General features: G+C 34.6%; 2 protein-coding genes across 4 annotated transcripts in view; both read left to right on the top strand.

Annotated features, from left to right (window-relative positions):
* The window catches only part of LOC128996203 (zinc finger protein 25-like), a 54,330-nt gene extending 50,989 nt beyond the window's left edge, over positions 1–3,341 (top strand). For all 3 annotated transcript variants that reach the window (XM_054421349.1, XM_054421347.1, XM_054421348.1), the window contains one exon: positions 932–3,341. In XM_054421349.1, coding sequence (XP_054277324.1) covers positions 932–1,924 — 993 coding nt within the window. In that variant the 3' untranslated portion in view covers positions 1,925–3,341. The remainder of the gene's footprint in view (positions 1–931) is intronic.
* Positions 3,342–4,658: 1,317 nt separating this feature from the next.
* LOC128997170 (peptide-N(4)-(N-acetyl-beta-glucosaminyl)asparagine amidase) lies at positions 4,659–26,826 on the top strand. Its single transcript, XM_054422762.1, has 10 exons — positions 4,659–5,110; positions 8,726–8,953; positions 9,134–9,478; positions 14,138–14,320; positions 15,284–15,525; positions 18,440–18,545; positions 19,016–19,117; positions 19,574–19,736; positions 21,158–21,316; positions 25,443–26,826. Exons 1-10 carry the CDS (start codon positions 4,895–4,897, stop codon positions 25,601–25,603), a joined length of 1,905 nt encoding a protein of 634 aa, XP_054278737.1. The 5' UTR covers positions 4,659–4,894; the 3' UTR covers positions 25,604–26,826.
* The last annotated feature ends 561 nt before the right edge of the window (positions 26,827–27,387 follow it).

Here is a 27,387-nt window from a genome sequence, read left to right on the forward strand (position 1 = left end):
GCCAAATCTAACAATACCAGCTGATTTGAAAATATAGCTTTGTATATTTTTATTAGTGTTGTCAATGGGTGATGTGGCAACGTCGTACTAGCCTCGTCTTGTGATTGGCTGCCACCAACTGCAAACTTACGTGGTCCCGACAATAATGACTCCGCTCAGTTTTGTGGATGCCTCTGCGAACGCCACCTAGTAACTCATTATATTATAAGACCTTCCTGTGTCTTTTTATTTGTATCAAACATACATACATAACCTCCAAATTCCGGTAAACCCTCAAATTGGAAAACATTTTGTTATTGTTTTCCTAGTTTTTACACAGGGATAATTAATTGAACCAAAAAGTACTAATAATGATGGTGGGTATGCCACATACACATTAAATAGTATAATATGGACAATGAGGGTCCCCACTCTGTGTTCCCTGGTCCCCACTTCCATTAATGGTGGCCCTAGTTTTGAGATTATTTGCAAAACATAGCTGGAAATACATGTTTTATCAGTGTTTTTGAAGATGCTAGGGTAAAATATCAAATTTCCACTACTACTTTTGAGGGGAGGAAGATGGGAAGACAAATTTCTTACCATAAAAATAAGATTTATATTAATAAATAAACAATACGATATTCGATACGATATTGGCTATAGGCTATATTGCGGTCCTTGTATCGATACGCACATCACTACGTCGCGGACTTCGGGCCCAAGGCAGCGATGTCGTGGGTTCGAATCCTGGTCACTGCCGAAAACATCAGTACAGTTCACCTTTGTACTGTACCGGCTCACTCCGTGCTTTGCTGTTAACGATCCAAATCCACGCTCGAGCGGTTAGTCTATGTGGACGGGCAAATGCAAGGTTAAAAGAGGCCACCAACCTCTAAAAAAATGCATTTTATACATAGGTCTTTGTCATAATGCTGCAATGTTGTTCCAGATTACCACAGAAGACGAGGGGGGCATGGAAGAAATGGATGGTGAGAATATTGACTGCATTGTGAGTATTGAAGCAGGGGATTCACCAGAAGCTAAGAATCAATTAGATTGTACCGTGGAAATTTTGGAAGGCTGCGATGAGGCATTTGAAAATCAAGAGGATTTATTAGAGCATAAAAAACAAGTGAATGAAAATCAATCAAAAATTAAAGGTCCAAAACATTCTTGTAGAGTTTGTGGATTGGAATTCAAATACAAGGCCAACTGGCTAAAACACGAAAAACTTCATGACGACATATACCACTTCAAGTGTAAACATTGCGACATAACATTCAAACAGAGAATGGCTCTTAAATCCCATTACATGTACGTTCATGCAACTGAAAAACCATACCAATGTGAATTTTGTGAGAGAGCTTTTAAAACTCTGAACAATTTAAATGTGCACAAAGAAGTGCATCATAATTTTTCTGGGGAGACGTTTTCTTGTGACTTTTGTCCCATGGAGTTTAAAAGAAGATGTTATCTTAGAAGACATTTACGAACACACGCAAATCCGGACAAAAAGTATACGTGTGCGGACTGTGGGCTGAAGTGCAGATCAAAAACTGATATCGCTAAACATGTTTTGACTCATCTAGGGGTGGTGGAAAAACACTTCTTTTGTGAAATATGTGGTGCAGGGTTCTCAAAACGGGCTCACGTCACGAGACACAGCTATACTCACTCAGTTGAGAAATCATTTGCTTGCCAATTGTGTGATAAAGCTTACAGGGACCAATATTCTTTGAAAATTCATAACGAAACTGTCCACTTGGGCATCATATATACTTGCGAATTATGCGGTTTTAAAAGTGACAGGTATGCAGTCAAAAAGCATATGAAGCGTTGTGCAGAAGGTCAAAAAAAGTTTACTTGTAACGTATGTAGTAAAGAGTACTTCTTGAAAAAATACTTTGAGCAACATGTGTCCAAGTGCAACTCCAAAAGTTAATTTTTATTAAACCGTTAAATTTGTCAACAACAATAAATTGATCAAGAATTAAACTTAGGTTTTGTTTTTTTTAGGAAAAATTTGTACATTTTTATTGAAGAAGAATGTAGTGTGAGCCAGTCACAGAATGTGCTAGGTAGTGTCAAAATTTCTATTTGCCACTATATTTTTGGTGGCTAACTTAGTTTATGGGCTATAAAAGTTGCTATAGCTCACAATAAGTTGTTCTGTCAGTTTGACTTGGTAAATAACATGGTGTATTCAACAGAAATTAGTAATTTAGATCAACGCAAGCTCACATAAAATTCGAAAAATTTAATAAAAAATCTAGCAACAATTTTAACATGGGGATGGAATGCCTAGTATTACATAGAGAAAAATATTGTTTTGATCCAAATCTTGTTGCAGAAATTTGGTGGGAAAATTTGTGTTGTTGCTTTCTAAACCCAGATATAAGTTTTTAAAACTGTGATTGTTGGTAAGTGTTTTGATGTTTTCTGAGCTATGTAAACTGCACCTGTTGTTCAGCTTCATAACATTTGAAATGTATGTATACAATCTACCTTTGTAAGTATTTTAAAAGTTTTGTCTATCTCATACTTACAATACTCTCTTAGCGCAAAAAAATTCTGTTTTTTTTTTTTAAGTGTGGGTTTTATAACTAAACATAATCATTACTTTATGCTTCCTATGCCTGGAAGGTGGAGAGCTTTTTTTATAGAACACATATAGCTAAATTTCATACATTCAATTTTGTAATATAAGCTCCATTTTAATTGTATTATTCTCTTAAATTTTTAATCAATGCCAATTGCTTTAAACAAGGGAGAGTATTTTTTATAATTAGAATATAGAGGTTATAAGTTAGTGTACTTTTAGGTTTAATCTGCTATTATTTTCATTTAAATTTCATTGTGCATTTGTTGATGTTATGGGTTGTTTTCATTAGTAAATTGTTATGTGTTTGTTGTATATGAAATCTCTTAACCTATTATAGTTTGTTTATTCAATTAATAATGTAGGTTTTATTAGGCCTATTAAAACACCTTAAAACTTTTACTGTATTAACATTTATAGTAATATAAGAATGATGTAGCTAAATTTTGGGTTTTTCACTCAAAAATTACCTACTTGATATACAGGGTGTTTGAAAAGTCTGGGTACGGCTCAATATTTATTTAACCGTTGCAGATAGAGCTATACAAGTTGGTACACTGTTACTGTGCAATATACGCTACCCCTCAGGTGGCACCCCACTAGAATTCGGAAGAGAATAATAAACGTATGCATTGGCCAATATTCATGTAGTATAATACAGTGCCGCAAATTTGATGTACATCACAAAGATTCATGTAGCGTTTTAATAGTATGGATTGTTGAACCTGCCAATGCTAAAATAAAGAATAGAAAAATTAAATATCTAATTTTCATCATAGAGTACCCTAAATCTTTCAAATCGATTATATAAATAATATTATCATTGAGTTGATGGGAGCTCCATAGTAGACTAAACATATCATATTAATGATCATGACTACCTTAAGGTTTTGTGATAACTATTATTTGAATATATTATATATAACCATGATTAATTATTGGACTTGTAGAGTGTAAACTTTAAATTTTAAATCAAAAGTAGACTTGGATTGTCATAAGCAAGACACTGCTTTAAACTTTGTCAAGATTTTTACACTTTCATCCCAAAAGGGTACGAGGACCACACTTTGTAAAGGTACTAAGGCTGGTGAAAAGATCCACAAGGGTTATTAATTTCCCTATCCTATGTAGTTCAGAACCTACGCAGTTAGGTTACATGAAATATTCTAAAGGACAGTTAGTACTTAGTTTAGTAAAATATTGATGGCATGTTTTACTATTTTCATTCTGTCACCTTTTTCAACTTTCAATAATTAATGTTGCTATTTAAATTCAAAATCTCCCACTTAGGTACCCACCTTCCCCTCTCCTAAAAAACAGATCAACTGTCTACTGGGATATAAATCTCCACAAAACTTAACCTTGGGACCTCTGTATAGATCAATTATCTATCAATCATTGAGATGTGGGCGCCACCTTGGTGCTTATTTTAACCCAACAAGATAACCCGTTGCTTGAATTCAAGCAAAACTGAAACATGTAATAAAAAGAATAAAGAAAGAAATATAAACAGCAATCCCTCAATCAAAGAGTCACTCTTAAGTAATTTCTGACTGATTAGAAATATGAAAGATATGTTGTAAAAAATTATAAAAGTAATGTACAATATTTTAATAGATCCACTTTCATACTGCATTGGTTTATTAGTTATCTCCATAGACAAAAAGAATATATAGTATGGTTAATAACCATGGTGATGGTAAATAACTGCCTGACCGTGACCGTCACACTACTTATACATTTGTGCGTATTCAGGATCATGACCTTGAGTAATTAGAGGACCTACAGTACTTTTGGTGGTAAAACGTGTCATGGATCTTGAAATTGTAGATCCCTATGTGATTCTCTCATCTCTAAATGAGGGGACCAATTTGATATTTGACCTAAGTGAAACGTGGCCAAAAAGAAGGCCTCCCGAAATTCGTTAGGTTTAAAATCTAATATCGGCAGCTCTGAATAAGCTACATGGCTCAAAAATTTGGCTTGCCTTAACAGCAGAGAATGGAATGTCAAGCAAGTTTGATTTTTTTATTTTGATGTTTGATTTGATTTTGTCGTCTGTATGCCAGCAGGCCAGTGTTTGTTTATTTATTTGCCGTTAGTTTGTTAATGTCGGTTGTTGTGCAATATTCACAGTCGTTTGATTAATTATGGAAAACACATTGTTTTATTCCATCTAAATCAATAACTGTATCAAAGTTTCAATATTAATTTTAGTTTATTATAGATAGGCTAATTTAAACGACCGCGAAGACAGCTAGCTTAAATACACGTCAACAGTTCATAACCATAACCACAAAGTTGTTTGTCAAAATGACGACGTTCAAATGTATTGATAGTTTGGAAGAAAATTCAGTTGATGTTTATTTAGAAGTTTCCTCTATACTTTTGAGATTGGTTGACAATGTTTTACATTACCCTTCTAATCCCAAATACAGGAAACTCAGGCTTGAAAATAAAGTTGTGTCCACTGTAATATTACCTTCTATTGGGGGTATGGAATGCTTATTTGAATTAGGATTCCAAGAGGTTGGTATATTTTAGTTAGGCCTAGTTAATTTTGGTTCTCTTACTAATCGTACTTAGTAAGACAATTAAGATGAAATGAGCAGCTAGATAATTAAGGAACAGAGAATGCTTATGTAGCTTAAACCCTATGTCTTTTTACCCTTGGAAGGTTGGAAGCAGTTTAGGCCTGATTGTAAAGAATCTCAACAAATAACTTAAAGGCTAGTTAGAGTGGTGTGGGATTGTCAATGACATTGCCTTACCTATTGACCGATAATCACCACAAGTAATGCCATAATTATCTGAACTGTGTCATTGAATGTGTCCTTTGGTACAGTTCCGCAGATAACGTGCGAACGATAAATGTCGATACTTTTCCAATTTGATAACTTATAGGTATTGATTAATACAATTTTTCCTCAATGTTAACATCAAATTGAGTTATGATTTTTCATTGTTTTTATTGATAAGTTAACTGATTAAATAAGTAAATAAAACTATCAATATTTACTTAATCAATAACAAAATTACGTAGGTTAACTTATATTTAAAGAAAAGTAACAAAACAAAATGAGTTAATTCCTTATTATATAGGCCTAGTAATAAAAAACGGCAATTAATGATAAAGCAACAAAGAAATATAAACTAAAAGAATAGCATTAAGGGTCTAACTGGATCAGTTTATTATAAGCTATTACTGCCCAATGATGAATTCAGTAGAACCTTGATAAGAAGTGTCTCAAGGAGATTAAGAAAATACTTGCTATAGACATCCCAAGAACAAAACAACCTGCTCAGGAACGAAAATATCACGTGGTTCGCGCCGGTAGGTGTGGCGTGCCATTCAAACCTGTGCGGCTCGAAATGGCCCAGGGTTCTTTTGTTTCTAGTACATGTCTATAGCGTATTGAGGTGTTCTTCTAGTAGAGGGTCGTGTTATCAAGGTCATTTAACACGTTCGCTACTGAGCGTCGCATATATGCGACGCCGCGGTCATTGCCACAGACCGAGGTATACATTTGAATCTTACACATAGACCGACTGTCACTTGGATAACAGTACACACAGACCACGGGCGAAAACCTGTAAAACAGCGATCATTTACATTTTAATACGCTACAATGGTGTTTGTAAATAAATTATTCTTGTTTATTTGTATTTTTTATAACCTTTTGTAATGTCGCATATTTGCGACGCCCGGTCTACAGCGAAGACAATAATGAAAATTATCATAGTTTTCTTGAAATAGACTAGACGTCGCATATATGCGACAGTTCATTTTTTTGTGTTTTAAGGTGAAAGTAAGTAGAGAAATAAACAGATTATTCAAGAACAGTTTATAACTGAACAAATATAAAAGCTACATAGGATAATGCAGCATACATACTGCATACATACATACAGTGATGCAGAAAAGTAAAGACCAGTTTTTCCACCTATTATATGACGTCACCAATCATCATATCCGCAGACCAAGCGACGCAGTTGTGCGTCAGACATCTCTGTAGACCACTGCAGGGAATTCAGTGCCTTCAAATAGACCACTACAAAGATATGAGCATTTTAATAACATTAGAACCCCGACGCAAATATGCGTCGGCAGTCTATTTTAATGTGACTAGCCGTCGCATATATGCGACGGCAGTCCATGGGTGGAAACCGGCCGTCGCATATGTGCGTCGCTGGTCCATGTGAAAGGAAAATTTCGTACTATTGCAGTAGCGAACGTGTTAAGCTTGCAGTCATGTCATCCAGGTTAATTAAAGCACCGAGCATCTTCATAATGAGTGCATTACAGAACTTGTGCAAACACATGATTTTTTCGTTAATATTGTGTAACTTAACAAATTGAAATAGGTTAAAAATAAGTTGTTATATACTTAGGCCTAATTTATATTAAAAAACACTATGGTTTAATGTTTTTTTTTAGTATATTAGGTATTAGCACGAATACTAGAAAAATACCGAAATGGATCATAAACATAAACAAAATGACGTTGTTGGCCCGAATCCTATACTAATAGCATTTAACATATGTTTTGGCAGTTCCATTTAAGCAATGTTAAATCATGTTTATTTTCGTGCCAAAAACGTCATTTGTTTATGTTTATGATCCCGGTATTTTTCTAGTAATCGTGGGTATAGACTAAGCAACACAAGTAGACTCCTCAACCCATTGTAAATTGTGAAGCTTGTTTTTCGCGTCTGGTTCATATGTCCACACTGATCGCTAAGGTAGACGAAATCTTGTTTCTATTATTTTAGGGTTATTTTCATGATTTCTGCTTTACTATTTGGTTATAAAACTAGAAGACCAGTTACTGTTTATGATTATATCTTTTTTTTTTTGTTAAATAAGGGTTTAAATAACTGAAATAACAAGAAACAAGTTGTAAACAAAATACAACCTCTACAGTTGGAGGTACAGAACTAATAATAAAATTGGCTTCAGCTGTTCCATAAGGATGACAAATCTACTAAGGGAGTATGTTTTATCAAAGGTTTTATCTATGGTATAAGTATTAGGTAGGTACCTATATCATTACAGTACCAACTGTATTAATGTGGTATACATTACTGCACTTGAGATTAAATTATATGGATAATCAATAATACAGGAAATACTTAGACCGCAATGAACAGACACACGATACTGATCTGTCAAAGATTAAAAATGTTCTGAAAATGGGAGTGAAGTAGGGGTCACTTTTTCTAGTCCCATTGACATTGTTTCCTCGAAAACATCCGTTCTGGCTAATTCTTGTGGGAACTGTTTCATACAGTTATGTAGAGTTGTTTTATAAAGGTTGACTTCTCATCAAAACAACTTGTCATAGAGGTTCTGAGTTGCCTCAAGTGTTTGAAAAAGGTGCTTTATTGAGGTTTTTTGAATAGAAAAAGTTATAATATGGGTAATTTAACATTGTGTGTTATAGCTTTTTCAAATGATTTGAAAAGTGCACTTGTGATCGAGGTTGTCGTATCATTGAGGGTCGTGTAAACGAATTTCTACTGTATTTCATTGTCTTACATTTTAAGTTTTACAATTGAGCCAAAAAAATACTGTGGGCTACCGGTACTTGTAATATAACTTATGCTAGTTCATTATGTTACCGTACTCTAAGGTTTAAGTTAACTCATCCAGGCTGAGGAAATTTCAAATATATCATTAACCTTTACAACTTTTATAAAATAAAAGAAAAACCTAATGCAAATGCCCCAGGGGGAAACCAGGGTGGGGCGCCGAAACAAACTTGTAATGAACGTTAATCAACACCACAACCAGAGGCCGCAGCTACGCCTTCTCTACATGCAGTAGTTAATTAAGTTATAAACTCATCCAGGCTAAGGAAATTTCAAATATATCATTAACCCTTACAACTTTTATAAAACAAAAGAAAAACCTAATGCAAATGCCCCAGGGGGAAACCAGGGTGGGGCGCCGAAACAAACTTGTAATGAACGTTAATCAACACCACAACCAGAGGCCGCAGCTACGCCTTCTCTACATGCAGTAGTTTAAGTTAAACTAATCCAGGCTGAGTAAATTTCAAATATATCATTAGTCCTTACAATTTTATAAAATCTAGGCTAAGTTAATTATTTTAACATTTTCTTTTCCTCTTATTCTTCAAGGGCGATGATGCACTATTGCTACCTCCTGAAAGCACGTCGGTTGAAAAGCTGACTCGGTTCAGAGAAGAAATATCAAACCGAAGAAACAAATATTTGAAAGAAAAACCTAATGTAAATGCCCCAGGCGGAAACCAGGGTGGAGAGCCAAAACAAACTTGTAATGAACGTCAATCAACACCACAACCAGAGGCCGCAGCTACGCCTTCTCTACAGACAGTAGTAAACTCGGTAAGCACCAAAGCTTATTCTTCTTATATTAACTTTAAAAGACTATTTATCCATTCTATAAAACAAACAAAATCATTCTTGTAGCCTAAGTGAATTGGCTCTACTTGAGAGGTATTCATGAACTAACATTTAGCCTACACCTAATTAATTCAATTTTATCAAGCCGTTTCTTTGTTCCAGACAAACCAGTTCCTCAACCAGTTACAAAAATACTCCTCCATGGTTCTACAATATGAGCAGGAGGCCACAAAGAGAAAGGCAATCTCGGTTATACCCCTCAACGAGATTAGTGAACGAGTGCAAAAGAGTATGAGACACCACCAGCAAGTAGCTTTAAAAAACAGTGAACCTCTAGACGAGGCTAGCATTCAAGAAGCGTTGTTCATTAATGAACTGATGAAATGGTTTAAAAATGACTTTTTTGAATGGATGAACTCTCCAAAGTGTGACCTTTGCAAATGTGAAAGTCGATTTGTCGAAATGAGTTCTGATCCTAAGGAACTGGTGCATTCAGACCGTGTTGAGGTAGGTAGCATATATTTATAAAAAAGTTTTACCCTAGAATTTAAGTAGGCCTAGGGTCTAGTTTAAAAGTAGGCCTATTAGTTGTGAAATTAAATAACCCCGCTGCAGCAAACTTGCAGACTAAGCTTATTTCCTTTTGCCTGAATAGATTTGTACTAAAATATCACCTTAATAAAAAATGTCATATCTATTCCCTATTTTAAAAACATTAGCTTAACGAGTACCGCACCTTGCTGCTAACAGGGAAAGTAAATAAAGTGTTTTTATAGCTAAAAAACTAGTACGAAATTCAAAATATGTTCAAACAAGTCAACTACAACAGTTTACTTTTTCTTCATAAAAATAAAATTAGAATTTTAAATTTATAACTTTTTTAGAATTTTCTTCTTAAAACCATTAAACAAATGAACCTATACCTATCAAATAGCTATCTAATCTTAAATAATTGATAATTGAAATGATAATTGTCATTTTTATCCGACGATAGTAAATCGGTCTAGTGTTTTGGGGATTTTGTCTTCCTCACTGAAATCACTATCACAATCAGGTTCATCATTATTGTTCAGGAAACGATCAGTTTCAGAAATACGCAAATTATCTTCACTTATAATTATCTTTAACTAGTAAACACGTTGCTCGAAATCAAGCAATTGCAAAGAAGTAAAGTATAAAAGTCATCATAACGTCCAATGAGTTTAAAAGACTTTGAATCGAAAAATAAATAACAGCAATAAAATTATACAGCTGATCAAAATGTAAACAATTATGTTCTTCATAAGGATAACATGGGAACTTTAACAGCCACTGGGGCAGAGCCCAAGGAACTTTTTCAAAAATGTAAGGTCAGTTTGCAAATCTACGCGAAACGCTCTTTCCAATGAGACGTCAGTGGATAAAATCGGTTAAGAAATGGCAGAGGAGTTCAACCGACAAAGTTTAATGTAGCGTATTAATTATATACATTACTTCACACAATAAAAACAACAACAAAGTAAACAAGTTACACACGCTGATAGTGAAATAAGGTTAGTCAGCTGGCGAGCAAAACAATCATAAATCTAGCTGACAACATAACCAAAGTTTGGATATAGGCTAATCAGGTTAGCCAACATCTAAAACTGAAAAATATGTGGTTGTGTTGTGAATAAGTCCCGAGAAGACACGCCAACACTTTCTGTTAGATTTTTTCAGAAATAAGTGAACAGAACCATAGACAGAACGTTGTCAAATATAGACAACGTAACCAGCGCGTGAGTTGGCACTCAGTCCAGCCACCACGTAACCAGCACAAGCTCGTTTTTTTTACACTGGAGCGCACATGGGTCTAGTGGACCCCCAAATAAAAATGGGTATATAAAAAAAGTTTTTGATATTTAGCTCTTTAAACTTTATGGCTGGCGCACACCAGCCCGACCACGACCACGACCAAATGCCCCACCGGTCGTTGTCGTTCACCATGCTACCAGAGCACGACCCTACCACGACCCGGCCAAGGCTACGAATGTTTACGAAACTTCAATGACAAGATGGAGTGTGAAGAAGTGATATTAGTGTGAAGAAGTGGCTGAATGAGTAACATTCTCACTTCCACTAAACATCAGTGTGATCTCCTCCAAAGCTTCCTTCTTCATCCCTATCTGATGGTAAAACTGCTGATAGATCCTGTGAACAGGACCTTTCTTTAGTAGCCATAATAAAACTCTCAGTGTCGAAATTATGTCACTTTTAAAAAAATAAGTCACTTCACAAACCATACAAAAAACAAGTGTTTAACGTTTGATTGATTTAGGGATACTGGGGATTGAGTGATGTACTACTGGTCAGGTCGGAGACAAGTCGGGGGTAGTGCGCGTCATCCCATTACAATGTGTTCTATTTTTGGCTGCAACAGACAGTGAGTCGGGCCTGACCAAACTGAAAGGACTTTGGTCGTGCGACCAGGGTTCGTCCAGGGTCCGACCAGTCGACCAGTGCGCGCTGTTCCATTTACGCCTATTATAAAACTAGTCGTATCCGACCGGTCGGAGTCGTGGTCGTGGTTGGGATAGCGTGCACTAGCCCTTAGACGTATAATATCTATATTCATTTTCTCATATTGTTACGTAAATGTTATGATCCTACCATATCCTTTAACTCTGTTGAAAATAATATTTTGAACCCTTAATCTTTTCATAATTAAACGTAATAATAGTGTTGAAGAGAAGAAAATCGAAGTTAAACATGTTTTTAATGCAAAGCAAACAAATATCTATATATTTAATACGCGACATGAAACTTTGTGAACAATAAGGCTTTTTTATTTTAAGATTTAACCCCACATATTATATACCAAAATGTTCGTCTAGGTGTGTAGATGTGCAAACTGGCTTTAGATTTTCAAAATATATATTTTTAAGGGCGTGGGCTGCCCTCAAAGTTCCTTCCATAAGGATAACATTGTGATTGATTTGAATGTTATTATATTCTGAAACAGATGTCAATAAATTGGTTTAAAAAAGTTATATCCCAGCTGTTTTGTTTGGTTTTGAAATGTAAACAGTTTGCATGTTTTTACAAACAATTAGAAACCAGGCAAAGAAATGTTACCTATAGGACACGTCGGGAGAAAAGTTTTACATTATATTTTCGTTTAAACATTCCAAGGACCCGACCATCTTTTCTACCATCTTTTCAGCATGATGAGCTCCGTCCTGCAAAATACCCCTACTGAACAGCAAAAAGAACTTAGAATGCATATAGTCAACGATCGAGCTCAAGACCAACGTCGATACAACGCCGCAACTTCTAACGACGTTGTTATAACATCCTAATTTATTATTCGTGCAAATTCGCACAGGTTCACCTAGTCATTTTTAATTTTAAACAAGTATAATACTTATACAAAACCATTGAAGCAGTAAATATTTCATGAATAATTAATACATTACCTGGTTTTTAGAAAATACTAAACAAAAACTGAAAGAAATTACACTTTCTTTGGTAGGTAATTGGTATTTTTCTTTCAAAATCCTTGTCCAGTGGTCCTTGGTTGAGAAGTCCTTTCAAACACACTTCACAAATATTTTACATTTGTCCCTAGCACATAAGTTTTTTTTAAGGCTTTACATTTAAATTTGAGTATATTTTACCAAGGAAGACGGTGCACCGCACCTTTTTATTGGGAGGCTAGATCAGTGGACTCTATACTAAATTATTTATAAAACTTTCAATACTATCAAAATTATAAATAATAAAGTCAAAAAGTTATTAATACTAATTAATATATTAAAACTGAGACACTATTACACGCACGGAGGTAAACTAGACTCCCCAATGAACACAGTACTGCGGTAACACAAGCATGCGTGTTGAGGGTATGCCAGACCCAGGGTGGTGATAACAGGTCAATGACTCAATCAAGACTAAACAACCCTGCTCATTTAACTCTTTTAAACTCATTGTAAATATGACTGTTATTCGTTATGAAATAACTCCTGTAATACTTTTCAATTACTTGAATTCGAGCAACATGTACACTAGTTATATAAATTTTATATATACCAAATGAAAGTTTTAACCGATAATACAACTTAGGTTCTTTGCATAAATGTACCCACAATCCCACTTTAATTCAACAACAAGCTTCCACTGCCATCACTCTGTTGAGTGAGTTTATTTTCATTTGGTTCTTCCAACCTAGGGACAACAAAATAAAAATATTTGTTTACAAACAAAACAAATATTTTTTTCTTCACAACATATCCTTCTATATAATACGTGAAGGCGATTTCTACAAAACACTACTCCTCCGTTAATAATGGATGGATTTTTACAAACGATATGTCAAAATAAAGTATCTTTTGTGTAGACACCCCCTTTCACCAATTCCTGTTATAAAAATCTTTCGGCTTTGCCCCACAGGTCATCAAAATCCCAGTATTTCTTATGAAGAAAAGATTTTGTTTACTTAAACAGATGAATAATTTGTATTAATTGCATAGCATAACATCTATTATAGTAAACACATGATACACACAAGAGCGTTTTCAGAGTGAGTTCGTTTTCAGTTTTGATAACTGGAGTGGAGTGATTGATTACATTAGCTTTGAGTTGACTTTTTTTAAGTCATCGGAAATTATTACTGTTATTCATTTTTAAATAACGCCTGTAACCTTTCAACACTTAGCAATTGCACAAATTCGAGCAACAGGTGCACTAGTTGTATACAACACCAGACTCATGAGTATTTCATATTGAATAATTCATTGATTGTGTTAGGTTTAAAAATCATTATTATCTGAACACCTGACAAATCTTTTCCTCAGACTTCCTGTTGCGTTGATTGTGATACTGATAAAATTGTTTGTTCAGGAGGAAAGTCAAAGAGAGTTTTAGGGCCTACAGATGAGTTTTATTGCCAAGATGGCTTGAGATCCTAATGGACATTGCCATGAGAGCTGAAAATCAATTGAGCCATAAGTTCTATAGGCCTAGGTACTTCTTTCAAAATAAATAGAATAATGTTAAGGAATATGTTTTAAAACTACATTCTATATTGTATTTTATTACCTGTTTTTAGGTTTTAACATCCATAAACACTAAACAGCATTTTATGGATTCAGAACTTAAACTTGAAATTCCTAGGCATAACCTATTGTTGACTCAACATTCTGATTGTAGGTGTACAAATGTGGCGGTTGCAGCGCTAGAATATTGTTTCCTCGTATCAATGATGTGACCAAACTGTTTGACACTCGCAGAGGCCGATGTGGAGAGTGGGCCAACGCCTTTACTGCGCTGTGCCGAGCCCTCGGCTATGAGGCGAGATTCGTCCTCGACGCAACGGACCACGTCTGGACTGAGGTGAGACTCACTAATACTAGGTTTGTATCGTTCATCGTAGATAATTGATATCTAGCTATTTTGAACAAATTCATCAACAGATCACAACTTTTTTGTATACCTAGGTAATAATGATGAATCTGTTTACTTTGCATCCTGAATTGATAATATGACTGTAATAAAGGCTACCTATCTTTTCTACCTTTTTGGTCTGTGACGTTTTGCACAGTCAGTTCTAGGTGTCTAGACTTAAATCCTAAATATACTTTATTTATTTATTATCAAATACATAGTACCGTAACAGTTAATGTACAAAAGTTTGGCATAAATCTAGAAACAGTACCAATGGGTAAGGGCATATTTTCTGTTGGTTGTTTTATAAGGGTGTGTGAAAATATTTGGGAAATTAAAACATAAATAGGCCTAACTACATCAGGACTGTCATGTTTTAAGTAAGGCCTCAATTACCTCAGACAGTCATTTATTTATATTCGTTCCAACGGAAAATTTTTATATTGCTTTACTGCTCAGCATGTTGGGATATTTCAACTCTACAACTCAGATACGGCAGCTTGATATGGATTATAGAGAATCTGTAAAAAAAGGACAATATTTTTTTGTAAAAAGTGTTTACTTAAATAAATAAATAAAAATGTCTTTATTAAGCGTTTCTCTGGTACACCAGCTTTTCAGAACAACTTTCGTCACTATGCTAAATATCTTATTCAACATTCAATTAATTATACATAGCAATTTGGAAAAAATTTTTACGTAACAATTCAACCTAACAATTTGGCCGTTATACACCTAGACAATATACTGCTTGTATATATACTGTATATATAACCTATCCGTAAATCAATATACAATATACAATGTACTTGTAGATTTTAATGAACTAACACAGCCCACTTTCTCCATGTATATTTTTAATTACACACATTTTATAATTTGTACCATAATCCAAATATGTTAACTTGATAGGTTTACTTCAAATCACTGCAGCGCTGGGTGCATTGCGATGCCTGTGAATGTGCCTTGGACAAGCCACTACTCTATGAGAAGGGGTGGGGCAAGAAACTGACATACGTGATCGGTTTCTCGTGTGACGGTGCACAAGACGTTACCTGGCGCTACTCGGCGCATCATGATGCTGTTAGAGCACGGCGCAATCTGTGCTCCGAGGAACAATTAGTGCAAACCCTCGTAAAGCTTAACCAGATCAGGTAAGTGAATTATTTACTACTTAACCATTAACTTTGGGTATTGATGTAGACATAACATATAGATCAGTTATAGCTGATAGTGATTTGAAATGTTATGGTCTGATTTTTTATAATTTGAATTGAGTATTTCAATTGAGTATTCTTAGATAAATATATTCAGAACTAATACATATTTTCCAGATGAAAATATTAGTTAATGTTGAATTTCTTTATTCCAAAACAAGACACAGATTGGCAAACTGTTCAAAGGGACACACACTTTAACTTTTTAAGATTTTAATTGCAGTAGTAGTTTATTTTGTGTCTTGTCCTCATAAACAGCTCACATTTAGATATTATAATCTTATAGGTACATTAAAAAACCTTTGCAAAAGGTATGACATCTAGCCTAGCCATTCTACTGGACCGAATTGCACGTGAAAGAAATTTTCCTGTTGATGTGCAGAATCCCTTTATAAATTAAAACAGGCTCAGAAATAAGCATAAAAAATGGATTTTAAAGTAAAAAAAAATAACAGGCCTTATGGGTTGCTTTGGTGGTGACAAAATACAGTAACAACAAAATATGGACAGAAAATCCAAACAAATTCCAATAACATGTTTTATTTACAGTGTGGGGTGAAAATAGAGAAGTCTGTACATTACATATTTTTGGTCGAGTTTCAGCCACTGGACGATTTCTATTTTTACTATATTAACTATTTTAGGGAGTCGTTCAAAGAAGGAATCTTCTGTGGCAGTTAGATTAACGTATCTGCAATACTAAAATGATATGGGAAGGCAGAGAAAAAGGTCGCTGATGTAGGAAGTGGTGAAGGAAGTAGTAAAGGCGAGCCGTGCGAAGTGTGGGAACCGTTTGTGGCAGTTAGGTTAATGCACCTGCAATACTTAAATGCTATGGAAAGGGAGGGAAACATGTCCACGTCGTAGGGAGTGGTGAAGGAAGTAGTAAGGTGAGCAGTGCGGGGTATGGGAAGGCAGAGAAAAAAATCGCTGATGTAGGAAGCGGTGAAGGAAGTAGTAAAGGCGAGCCGTGCGAAGTGTGGGAACCGTCTGTGGCAGTTAGATTATGTATCTGCGATACTTAAATGCTATGGGAAGGGAGGGAAACAGGTCCATGACGTTGGAAGTGGTGAAGGAAGTAGTAAAGGCGAGCATTGCGGATTGTGGTAACCGTTTGTGGCAGTGGGATTAATGTATCTGCAATACTAAGACTTCTGTCAGTGTAAAATAATGATTTTCCCTGAGCAAAGCTTAGTCCCCAGGTATTAAGTAGATTACAATGCCGTAAATTTTAGCTCAAAATAACAGCTGGGTAAAAAATGATAGACACATTTGAACAGTTGCCATTTTGACTCGGTTGTCCATTTGAGTTTGGGTTTACGGCTATGTATTTTAATTTTACTAAATAATACCTTTAATTTGATACCAAACTCGACCTATGTTGATGCTATTCAAGGAAACGCATGTACAGTTTACTGATTTGGTTAAAATTAAATCTGATATATTAACCCTTTAGAGACCGCCCCTATGGTATATGACGCACTGCTTAGGACCGGGGTAATTAACAGTTTTTGCAATGTTATATAAAAAATGCTATAACTTTTGAATAGCAGCCCTCTTTAACGTTTCTAGCATGCTGTTCTTGATTTTCTAACTTGTTTTAAATTTTTTTAGATAATCTTTTTTTTAACTGCCAATACATTGGAAGTTTGTATTTAAAAAAAAAAAAAAAAATACTAACTTCCAAAAAATCGAAAGCTGGTCTCCTAAAGGTAAAAAAAAATTTCCAACTTTATGACAGCTAGCCTGATCATACTACTAGACCGAATTACAGGTGGCGTTGTACCAAAAGAAAGGTTATCAGATATTTATGTGCAGGTTTTATTTGTATTTTGAAAATATTTATGATGATAATTAATTAGGTCAAAAATGGAAATTAAACTTTTCTTATGAAGATTTGACATGGGGCTAAGATATACTTTTAAAAGTCAAATACCATTCACTGACTCACTGTTCACTGGATCTCAAAAACTACAAGCCATTTTTCCATTATTTTTTTGGAAAGTCCCCATTAAAAATCCAAATTTAAAAAAATGAAAAAAACTTTGAAAATTTTAAGGACCATATCATACTTAGTTAAATTAAGTTAAATTAAAACCGGTTTTTTTCTAATATCTTATTTTTTGTTATTTTATGGTGTTTTTATGGAAAAATATATAACTTACAATAACTTTTTAACCGTATTTTTACAGAAATGGGAGCTGTACCATTTTGTTCAGAATTTAAAGGGCTACAACATGCTAAATTCTTATCAAAATCGTTCTTCGTTACTCGTTAGTTACACATACTTAACTAAATTAAGGGATTATATAAATGGTTTTAGGCCTAATTTGTTTTTTCCTAATTATTTTGTTGGCCTATCAGATTACATAACTGTTGAATTTAAGCGAAGCCACGACGGGTGTGCTAGTTCTTGTTAATAAACAAAAAATATTAATAAACAAGTTATTTATCAAGAAGTTATTTATTAATAAACAACCATGTTTATTAAAACCCTTTTTTCTCAGCTCCTGTGCATTGCAGGGAAAATCTACACATACTGTTAGAAAGATATTTGCCTATAGATGTGCAGAATCAATTTATAAAATAAAATAGGCTAAAAATAAGCACAACGAATTATATTTAATTTTTCTTTTTATTAACATGGACCTTATGGGTTGCCATGTTAGTGACGAAATACAAAATATTAAGAAAATCAAAACAAATTGAAAAAATTCCAATCACATGATTTATTTACAGTGTGGGGTGAAAATAGAAAAGTTTGCACAATACATACTTTTAGTCAGGTTTTCTACCATGGGGCGAGCTCTAGTCTTATCTAATCTGATTTGGTATTTCTATTTCTGTTTAGGCAAGCCAACCTTAGCGCTGCCAGAAGGAAGATACTGGCTCGTAGAACTGTCGTTGAACTGGTGGATTTGATGGTACCAGCCAAAGAAACAGAGGGAGATAGTCAGGTATGTGTTGTGCATATTATGTGCCATGAACTGTAATTACTACATTATTTTAGGTAAATATCCTGTTCCATACCAATTATTACCGTACCTGGTAGAGGCGTTGACTAGGACTGTCCATTATCTATTCCTGCACAGTTCCTCTTTTTCCTCAGTCCCATCCCTCTTTTCTCCATACCCTTCTCCACTTCATTAATCTTTTTTTATTTTCCTTTTGTTCTTCTTCTCTTGTTTAAATACCAATTCCATTTTCTTGAGGTTCTCTCATCTACATCTTTTCACATGGCCAAATCACCTTTTTCTCGTTTTTTCTGCTCAATATTATACCTTTAACTAAGTTGTGTTAATCTTCTCTGATATAAAATATTTTACTGTTTTCAGGGCGAAACATTCCTTATTTCTTGCACATCTTAAACATTAACACTGTATATCTATCAGTTGTGTTTTTCACTAACCTTCCTTTCACATTGTAGGGCCGATTGTCAGGATCACTTGCTTGGAGGTTAGCCCGACATGAAACAACTCTCCAACAGGCTGAGAGAACTTCTTACGTGTGGACACCAACAAAACTTGAGGTTTGAATCTTGATTAAGCATTTATCATGACTCTGGTCTTTAATTCCTTATTGAAAAAAGTGCTGGCCTACAAACATTATCAGTTATATCAATTATTTAAGATGGGGACATCACTAACTTATGTGCGTAATTTAACCCTAATATGAGTGAAGGATGAAAGTAGGATGAGTGGCGCGATCTTGTAGTCTTGTTAGTGACTAAGGCCGTCATGTTCCTTAGACACAGCTGTTAATTAATAGCCCATACAGCCAATGGCAACTAAGGGGCCAACAGTTTATAGTGGAATCCGAACCACATTTTTTCCTTGTAATGAAGGAATTAGTCTAATTATCAGGATATTACTGCGGAGTGCGGATAGTCGTAGCAGGGAGCATCGCATCCACAGTGCATGCCTATAAATAATATTAGTATCAGATTAAATATACTTGTATTCATGTGTAGATGTTATGTTGACAGGTTGAGGGGAAAAAGATGGTGATAAGTTACTGTGCTGGCAAAGATCAATACTTGAGAGTTGGTGGCGAAACTGTAAAAGGTTGGAACTCTTGTGTGTTCTCTGCTGAAAATGTGTTCCGGAAAGAGGAAAAGGACTGGAAAACTGTTTACCTGTGTCGAACTGGTAGGCCGATTGTAAAATTAGAAAGTAGAAAACAGTTTATGAGGTAAAAGGACAAAATTTGGTTAAATCTTCAGAATCAACCTTTCTATTTTGAATATTCTTTCATCATTTTTAGCAGCTTGTCTTCGAGCATGCTGTTAAGTCCATTCCATCCTCGTATCCATAATAAAGCTCTTCCTACTCCCACTTACTGGTTTTTCTTCCCAAAATAAGTTCTCTTTTCCCATTTCTTTTGTCTTATTCCACTCTTCTAATTAAATCTGTATCTCAGTCGTACTTTTTTTCATTCTTCCTTTTTACACCAAACCATCTAAGCCTCTTTCTGTTATTTACTTTCTCCCCATGTCTATATGGAGAAAGTATTGTTTTTGCCAACATAAATTATTTTGAGTTTTGGGTGGATATATCCGTTTTGGTTTTCACTTGATGTCTGTGCATGTGGGTACTAATCCATGGTATCTCCAGGCGTTTATTATTTATTTTTAGAAATGTTGGTGATTTTCTCATGAAAACCCCTAAAATAAGGGAAACATCATATTTTACAAGAAAGTCCTGAACGATTTTGAATAAAATTTAGTGTGTTATAGGTTAGGGTATCTGATAAAAAGATAGGGCATTTTGCCAGGAATCATTAAGGAAGTTGACAGGAAAGCAGGCTTACCTTTAAATAAGTCCATATAGACACATAAAATATATAACACAAAAGTAGAAATTTTTGTTGCCACTGACCACTTTTTCAAGCACTGGAGAAAAATCTAGTGTGTTATAGCCCTTTTAATTTTGAACAAAAACGCAAACTCCCAAGTAAGTTACGGTTTAAAAGCTATATAGCAATTTTTGTATTATGACACTGTTTATTTGTTGAGTGTAGGCCTACATTTTTCTACAGAATGACTGAATTAGTTCATACATTTTTTTTTTGCTTTTTCAGTGTATTTAACAATCCTTTAAAGGAGTTCTTACTTGATGAAAAAACCTTGCTGCTTTGCTGTAATCTACAACTATACCTACAACCATTGACTATTGGATACTGAAGCTACAACATACTTTGAATACCCGTAGTTTTAGTACCATCAACGATTAATTCAAAAATGTTTCTTCTTGTTAAGACAAGAATGTCAATGAGTTTGTACTAAGTGCTCGATAATGGAGTTTAGGATTATCTAACATTACAAAACAGCTAAATGTTCTTAAAGTTCAAGAATTAAGGATTGATTTCGATTTGTCCACAAAACAAGGGTTTTTGTCCACAAAACAAGGGTTAAAAAGTGTCCTAGCATTGACAAGCTTTTATCAAACATGATTAATTATAAACTTATGGATCAATTAATAAATATTACAAACCCTCTCAATGAATCTAGCGATCTAATATTAAATTAAACTGATTTTAATTGATTAAAAATTATGTTTTCCCCTTACAGAAGGAAGTAATGAAGGTAAAGTTTCATGGCAAGTGGATGTATCAAACAGCGGGCTGAAGGTTCATCAGGTTGAAGTGACATGTTTGTCTACGACGTATCATAACGGCTGTGTAGCCTTGACATTGTGCTCTGGAGACATCTGTATTCCAGTCATCAACGGTAGGCTAAGCATCTAGACATTACATTACTAGGGTCATTGAAGTCAGTTATTATAATCAGAGAAGTTAATTGTGAAAGCTATACTGAAAATATTTGAACTCAGGGCTTTACATGCATGAAAATGCATTTTCTAGGCTACCTCTGCCACAATTGTTGCATAGTCTTTGTTACTTACCTCAGTATATTTGAGTGTAGCCTTCACTGCAATAGACTTTTTATCCTTTCGTAAAAACAAAAACTGAAAACCTATCACAGAAGAGTCCCGCAAACTCGGCACTCGATAACCCGGCAGTCTGGATAACTCAACCATCACCTGGCTCAGAAAATTAGTGATTTTTTGAGTCCGAGTTAACTATGGACTCAAGCCAGCTCAAGTTAAATCATTCACAGCTCGTACCAAGGATTTGTTATACTATATCTGATGACTTAATACTAACTTGTAATCTATACTATTATAAAGAAGAGGTGGTGTCTGTGTGTGTGTGTGTGTGTGTGTGTTTGTATGAGGTAATCTCAAAAACTACTGAATCGACTGGGCTCAAATCGCACACAAATGAAGCTACAGCTCCGAGGATACATATAGAACTATTCCCGCTTCGATATTGTCCTAGGGCTCTGCCCCGTGGGCTTTCAAAAATTTGAGGTGAGAGATTTAAAAGTAAATATTGATTGATGGTATCCATGGTAACAAAGAACAAACCTACAAAGTTTAAAAATGTAAACAAGCAGAACTAACTGTCAAATGAATGTTGATTTCATATTTCCACACAGCTGGTTCAAACATATTAAATACTGCACGAATATTAGAACAGAGAGGGTAAGGATTATAAAAATTTAAAATAATGATGTCACTAGCCCGAATGTAAACATTATTTGACATTACTTAAATGGAGCTGTCAAACCATATGTTAATATAATTTGAATTTCATTAGTATATGAATCTTTCAGTTACTTCATTTGTTTATGTTTATGATCTATTATACTGAGTCTGTTCTAATATTTGTGAAATGCTGTAATAATATTTTAGAGGGAATAATTCGTTGTAAAAAAATTGTTCATGGATATAGGAAATCATTAAGATTCTATAATCATTGCCCTATCAATCTAGGCTCTTATTCTGAGTTTTATGAGGTTTATTGTGATAGTTTTTCTTTTACAGTGCAAACCATGAAATACATTCTTTTATTATACCTTAAAATCTATCTTTGGTTTTGTATGGTAGGTAGCATAAATAAGTAATCACAGTAAGATTTAACAAAAACGTACTATTATCAAGTTAAGTAGTACAGTTAAATTTTGTTTCTAAATTTGGCATTTGGAAAACCATTTGGCATGTTTCTAAGAACCAACATTGTCTCTTTTGCATACTGACCCCGATGCAAGGCCCGGGTATAGCTGCTAGCAAATAGAATAGTAGCGCTGATTTGCAGTAGCTGTTCAAATGGCGCTACTAATTGCACCAACGATAACATTAGGTTTAACGAGTACCTAGGTTTTTGCTGCCTACAGGGAGGGCAACGAAGTGTGATTTTAAGGAACATATCATTAGCTTACTATGAAATAAATACATTTGCCAAGTTTGATAAAAATTGATCCATAAACAAGCAATATTACAACAGTTTACTTATCCTACTAATATTATAAGTAAGAAAGTTTGGATGTATGGATGGATTGTAAACTTGTGGGGTTTTGTTCTTACTTTAAATGTGAAAAATACAAAATTATTACTAAGCTCAGTATACTCGCTTGGCATATGTGAGAATACTCAGGAACTGATTGAACTGACACCATTGTATGAGTTACTAAATTTTATTTCACTATTTAGTCTAATTGATAACCCTTTAAAACACAACATATATATAAATATATAATAATCAATAAATCAAGTGACGTATTTACCAAAGTAATTAAATATTTTTGGGGCCCCAGTATCAAAATAAGAGAATTGAACACATATATAAGTTTAAAAGTAATAGATATAATGCAAATGTAAAACGACTTGATCTTAATTAATTAAACCTTTTACATAAAAATTATAGATATTCATAAAATGTTATTAATCTACATCTTTGCCATTTGGCCAAAGTCCAGTTCACAAAACTTAATACACAATCCTAATATGAAATTCTATAAAATTAATACACTTTGCAAACAAAGAATATTTACATTAGCGACCTACCAAAATACACGTTTGAAAATAATATATAAAATGAGAACTAACTTATATAAAATACATTATTTTACAGGTTTAACCTTTAAGGCTATATTGTTGTTGTTTTTATTTAGCAGGAAATTATTTATTTATAATTATTTATGATTTATATAATCGATTTATTTAGGTTTTTAATTTGATTTTTAAGTTAGGTTTAATTTGAATGAATTGTAGTTATTTAACTTAGGCCCTTTTTTATGTAATTTAAATTTATCTTCTTTCTTCTAAAATTTGTTGTCCTGGGAATTATAATTGAATTTTGACATACCGAGGAGAAGATCTTGAGGGTAGATGAATTCCCCGAGGTGACGTCTCGTGATGTCCAGGCCTCCCCTTGTCTCCGTTGGCAGATGACTCGGTGGTTGATCCTGGTCCTCGATGGTGGATGACGACCCCCTGGAACCTCTTCTCTCGGCGTGGGCTGAGTAGGTGAAGTAGTTTGGCCTAGGACGTATTCAGGTGGCAGATTTTACCAATCCTGATATAATTTGGGGCCTGCTCGATCCGACCCCGTCCTAAGCCTCGCAAATCTTCTTCCAGACTGATGCCATCTTGCTCCTCCTGTCCCTTCCTTTTTTTTTTAGATTTCCCATCATTCTAATTAACCCCGCCTACAGTGTCCAATCATAGATGATCCCTTTGGTGCTCAATGCTGTGATTGGCTGCCACTTCGATCAGCAGTTCACTGTAGACGTCAGGTTGTGCGTACATTGCCCGGGACCTTGAATATGATACTTGTAGACTCGTCGGTGCCATTCAACATGTCTCTTTGTATTAGAAAATTGTAATATTTTATTTACTTGAATCAGTAGCAAGTTTTAAATGGGCCTAATATGAATTTTAAAGATATGATGGTTAAAGATGAAATTTAAGAATTTAATTAAAATATAAATATGTTTACAGGATGCATGGATGTTTGTGACAAGTAAACGCGAAAAATACTAACGCTAATTTTAACCAACTAGCAACAAAAAGTTGTGGTACACAATGAGAACTTAACTTTTTTTCATGGTTTAGGTGCAGTGGTAGAAAATTAGGGCTATGGTAGATACTGTAGGACACTATAGGATACCGTATAAATTAAAAGACAAAATTTTCTTAAACCGTGTCTTATATGCCAACCCCGTACGAAGGACGGGTACTCTGCTAGTATAAATATAACTAAAAGAGGCAGTTATTAAGCTTAAAAATTGTATTGTTCTTATTTTTAACTCTAATTTCCGATAACCCGGCATTTCACAAACTCGGCAGCCTTCCAGTCCACATTACGAGTTTGCGGGACTCTACTAACGTTTCATGTTTGATTGGGATGTTTTTCTTTAATTTTAGTAGCATACCGTACTGTAGTTTTAGTAGGTACTGTGTTCAATCTATTTTACCGGGTCCTCTTTACTTTTTAATACATGCTCCACATGCGCTCATTACCTTGGCCACTGAAACCTAAGCCGGTTTTATGCCTCGCCAATGATACCCCTCCATTCCTCCATCCTTGGCTTCTTCAGGGATTTAGCCTTATCCTTAACCTGGACAGTAAAATATCTTGAAATTACCCTCAGTTAATAGAAAAGGACAAAAAATAAATGGAAGATAGACCATGTCCATATACTCTGGCACCAGAAACCAAATACAGAAAATTTTAAACATTTTTAGCACCATTTTCACCCAAGAGGTCTGTGTTAAGATGTCTTCTGGTCCAATGTACCAATAATTGACCATTGTACAAGATTTATCTTCCCAACTCAAGCCTCTTTGGTTGAAAATACTGTCAAAAATATTATATTTTTGCTGTTTGGCAAACCATTTCTTTTTTGTCATTCTTTTCCATTTGGGCAAGCTTGCTATCCTAACCTAGGCCCATCCGCTCTACGTTACATCGGTTAATCTTAAGGGATACTAATTTTTTTACTTTTGTAGGAGACTTAAAGACTTCGCAGTTTAGAGGTTCGTCTGTCATCACCCTGTCAGCTGTTTTGACTGGAGGGGAGGGTGAAGTGGCATGGCAACATGCTCAGTTGTTCCGTCAACCTTCGGACAGCTCCGAGGTGGTGTTACAGATCAGCGTAACATTGACCTAATGCATATTGGTGCCATTTTTACCACTGTGGATTTATATTGTTTACAAACCACTTTAGTATTTTTGGTAGATTCACTCATCAAGCTCGGTGATACATGAAGACTCAGTGATGTAGCGACTGTAGAGTCCATCCAGGGTTGGAAGGTTTTAGAGGCAAAACTTCTTTAAGAAAATATATTTTATATTTTGGAAAAAAAATTTAATACATATGAATACGAAATTAAAGCAAGATTTTATCTAATCAGGTATATATGTTAACAACAAATCTATTATTATAAACTATTAAAAAGCTGTCTTCAATTATCTGATAAAAAGATTGGATATTTGCCAGGAATTATATTTATAGATTAATTGTAATTTATCCTCATGGTGCTCGCTGCCACAAAGTGATTTAGTTGCGCACTTGTCTCCTCCCCGTTCATTGCCTGCTATTGGCAAGTTTGATTTGATTGCAGCATTTAAGTTTGATTTGATTGCAGCATTTTATCTTCTGCTGGGGAAAACTCTAGCACAAGTATAGCATGAGTAAAAACTCATTCAAGTGGCTATACATTAAAATTGCAATCTAATACAATGCAAACTGTTTATTCTTATCAAACTATGAATCAGGACAGAAAAAAATTGTTTAACCTTTTGGACAACACCCGTGTAACAGTTTCTAAATTAAAAACTACTGCTCAAATAAAATTTTGAACAAGGTTGTAAAAAATATTATTAAGGTTTTATTTTTGCAATTTGTTAGTCTATATATCTATAATAGTAAGTAACAGATGCTATGCAAGGCCCCACTAGAAAAACAGGCCATACTGGCCACGGGCAGCGCAACACTACGTCACAGTGGTTGATAGTTGTACTAAAATTTTACCATTAAAATCTTACAAACAGCCAGCTTGTTTATTTACTTAAAACATATGGGAATGGCGATGGCAATGAATTTATCAATGAAAACTATCCACTAGTGTGACTGACGTCATGGATCCTGCAGCATGGCCTGTTTTTTCTAGTGGGGCCTTGTTATATGTTATGTTATGTTGGGGTGTTGTTGTTGTTGTTATATGTAATTAATAGTAAAACCAGAAGGAAACCATTTATTATAGGGATAACCATTTTGGGATCTAATTTATTGTAATTATTGTACGAATTATGCAGAGCTTGTGCAGTATGGCTTCACTGGAACTATTTACATAATGTTCGATTTTCAGTAACAGGCGTACTGGTTTACAATTTGTTATGGATTTAATCAATTAAATATTGTTTAAAAACATGCTGAGCTTATTTCACCTTCCATACAACAAATTTTAGCCCTTTGGGGCCAGATCTTGCTGTAGACTTTTTTGGTTGTCTTATCAGCAGCGTGACCAGTTAGTAACCGAGTGATCAATTCACCAGTTGTTGGTCTAGTGATCAACTTTCAGACTAAATATTCCAAGGTGGTGGGAATTATCTGCCAGAAGCACCTAGATTACTGGATGTGTACCATGTGAATGACAGAGAAAGCTGGATGTTGAAATAATTCTGAAGTGTTAACGTGGACATTCAGGCCAGTATTACTTGTCATTCCAGCACACTGTTAAGTGTAAGACAAAACACACAACATGAGTAATTAAATTACCTATATACATATTATTTTCAGTAAAAAAGGGTTAAGGATCAGGACGTGAGCAACAACACTCCTCCAAGATAGTGCCACACTAAGATATTGTCAGTATTAGCAGACTTAGAACCACAGATTTTAGAAGTAGATGGTTACAAGCTCTTAAAGTACCGTTCATCTTTAGACTATTG

Source organism: Macrosteles quadrilineatus, unplaced genomic scaffold (assembly GCF_028750875.1).
Source record: "Macrosteles quadrilineatus isolate MER2022 unplaced genomic scaffold, UCM_ALF_1.0 Scaffold_6__1_contigs__length_79288215, whole genome shotgun sequence".
Classification (NCBI taxonomy): Eukaryota; Metazoa; Arthropoda; class Insecta; order Hemiptera; family Cicadellidae; genus Macrosteles; species Macrosteles quadrilineatus.

Excerpts from the sequence above, each read along its gene's own strand:
- LOC128997170 (XM_054422762.1), top strand. The coding sequence starts at position 4,895 with ATGACGACGTTCAAATGTATTGATAGTTTGGAAGAAAATTCAGTTGAT. Across the intron at positions 5,111-8,725 it reads TTGAATTAGGATTCCAAGAG|GGCGATGATGCACTATTGCT; the intron begins GTTGGTATATTT and ends TTATTCTTCAAG. Across the intron at positions 19,118-19,573 it reads GGACACCAACAAAACTTGAG|GTTGAGGGGAAAAAGATGGT; the intron begins GTTTGAATCTTG and ends TTATGTTGACAG.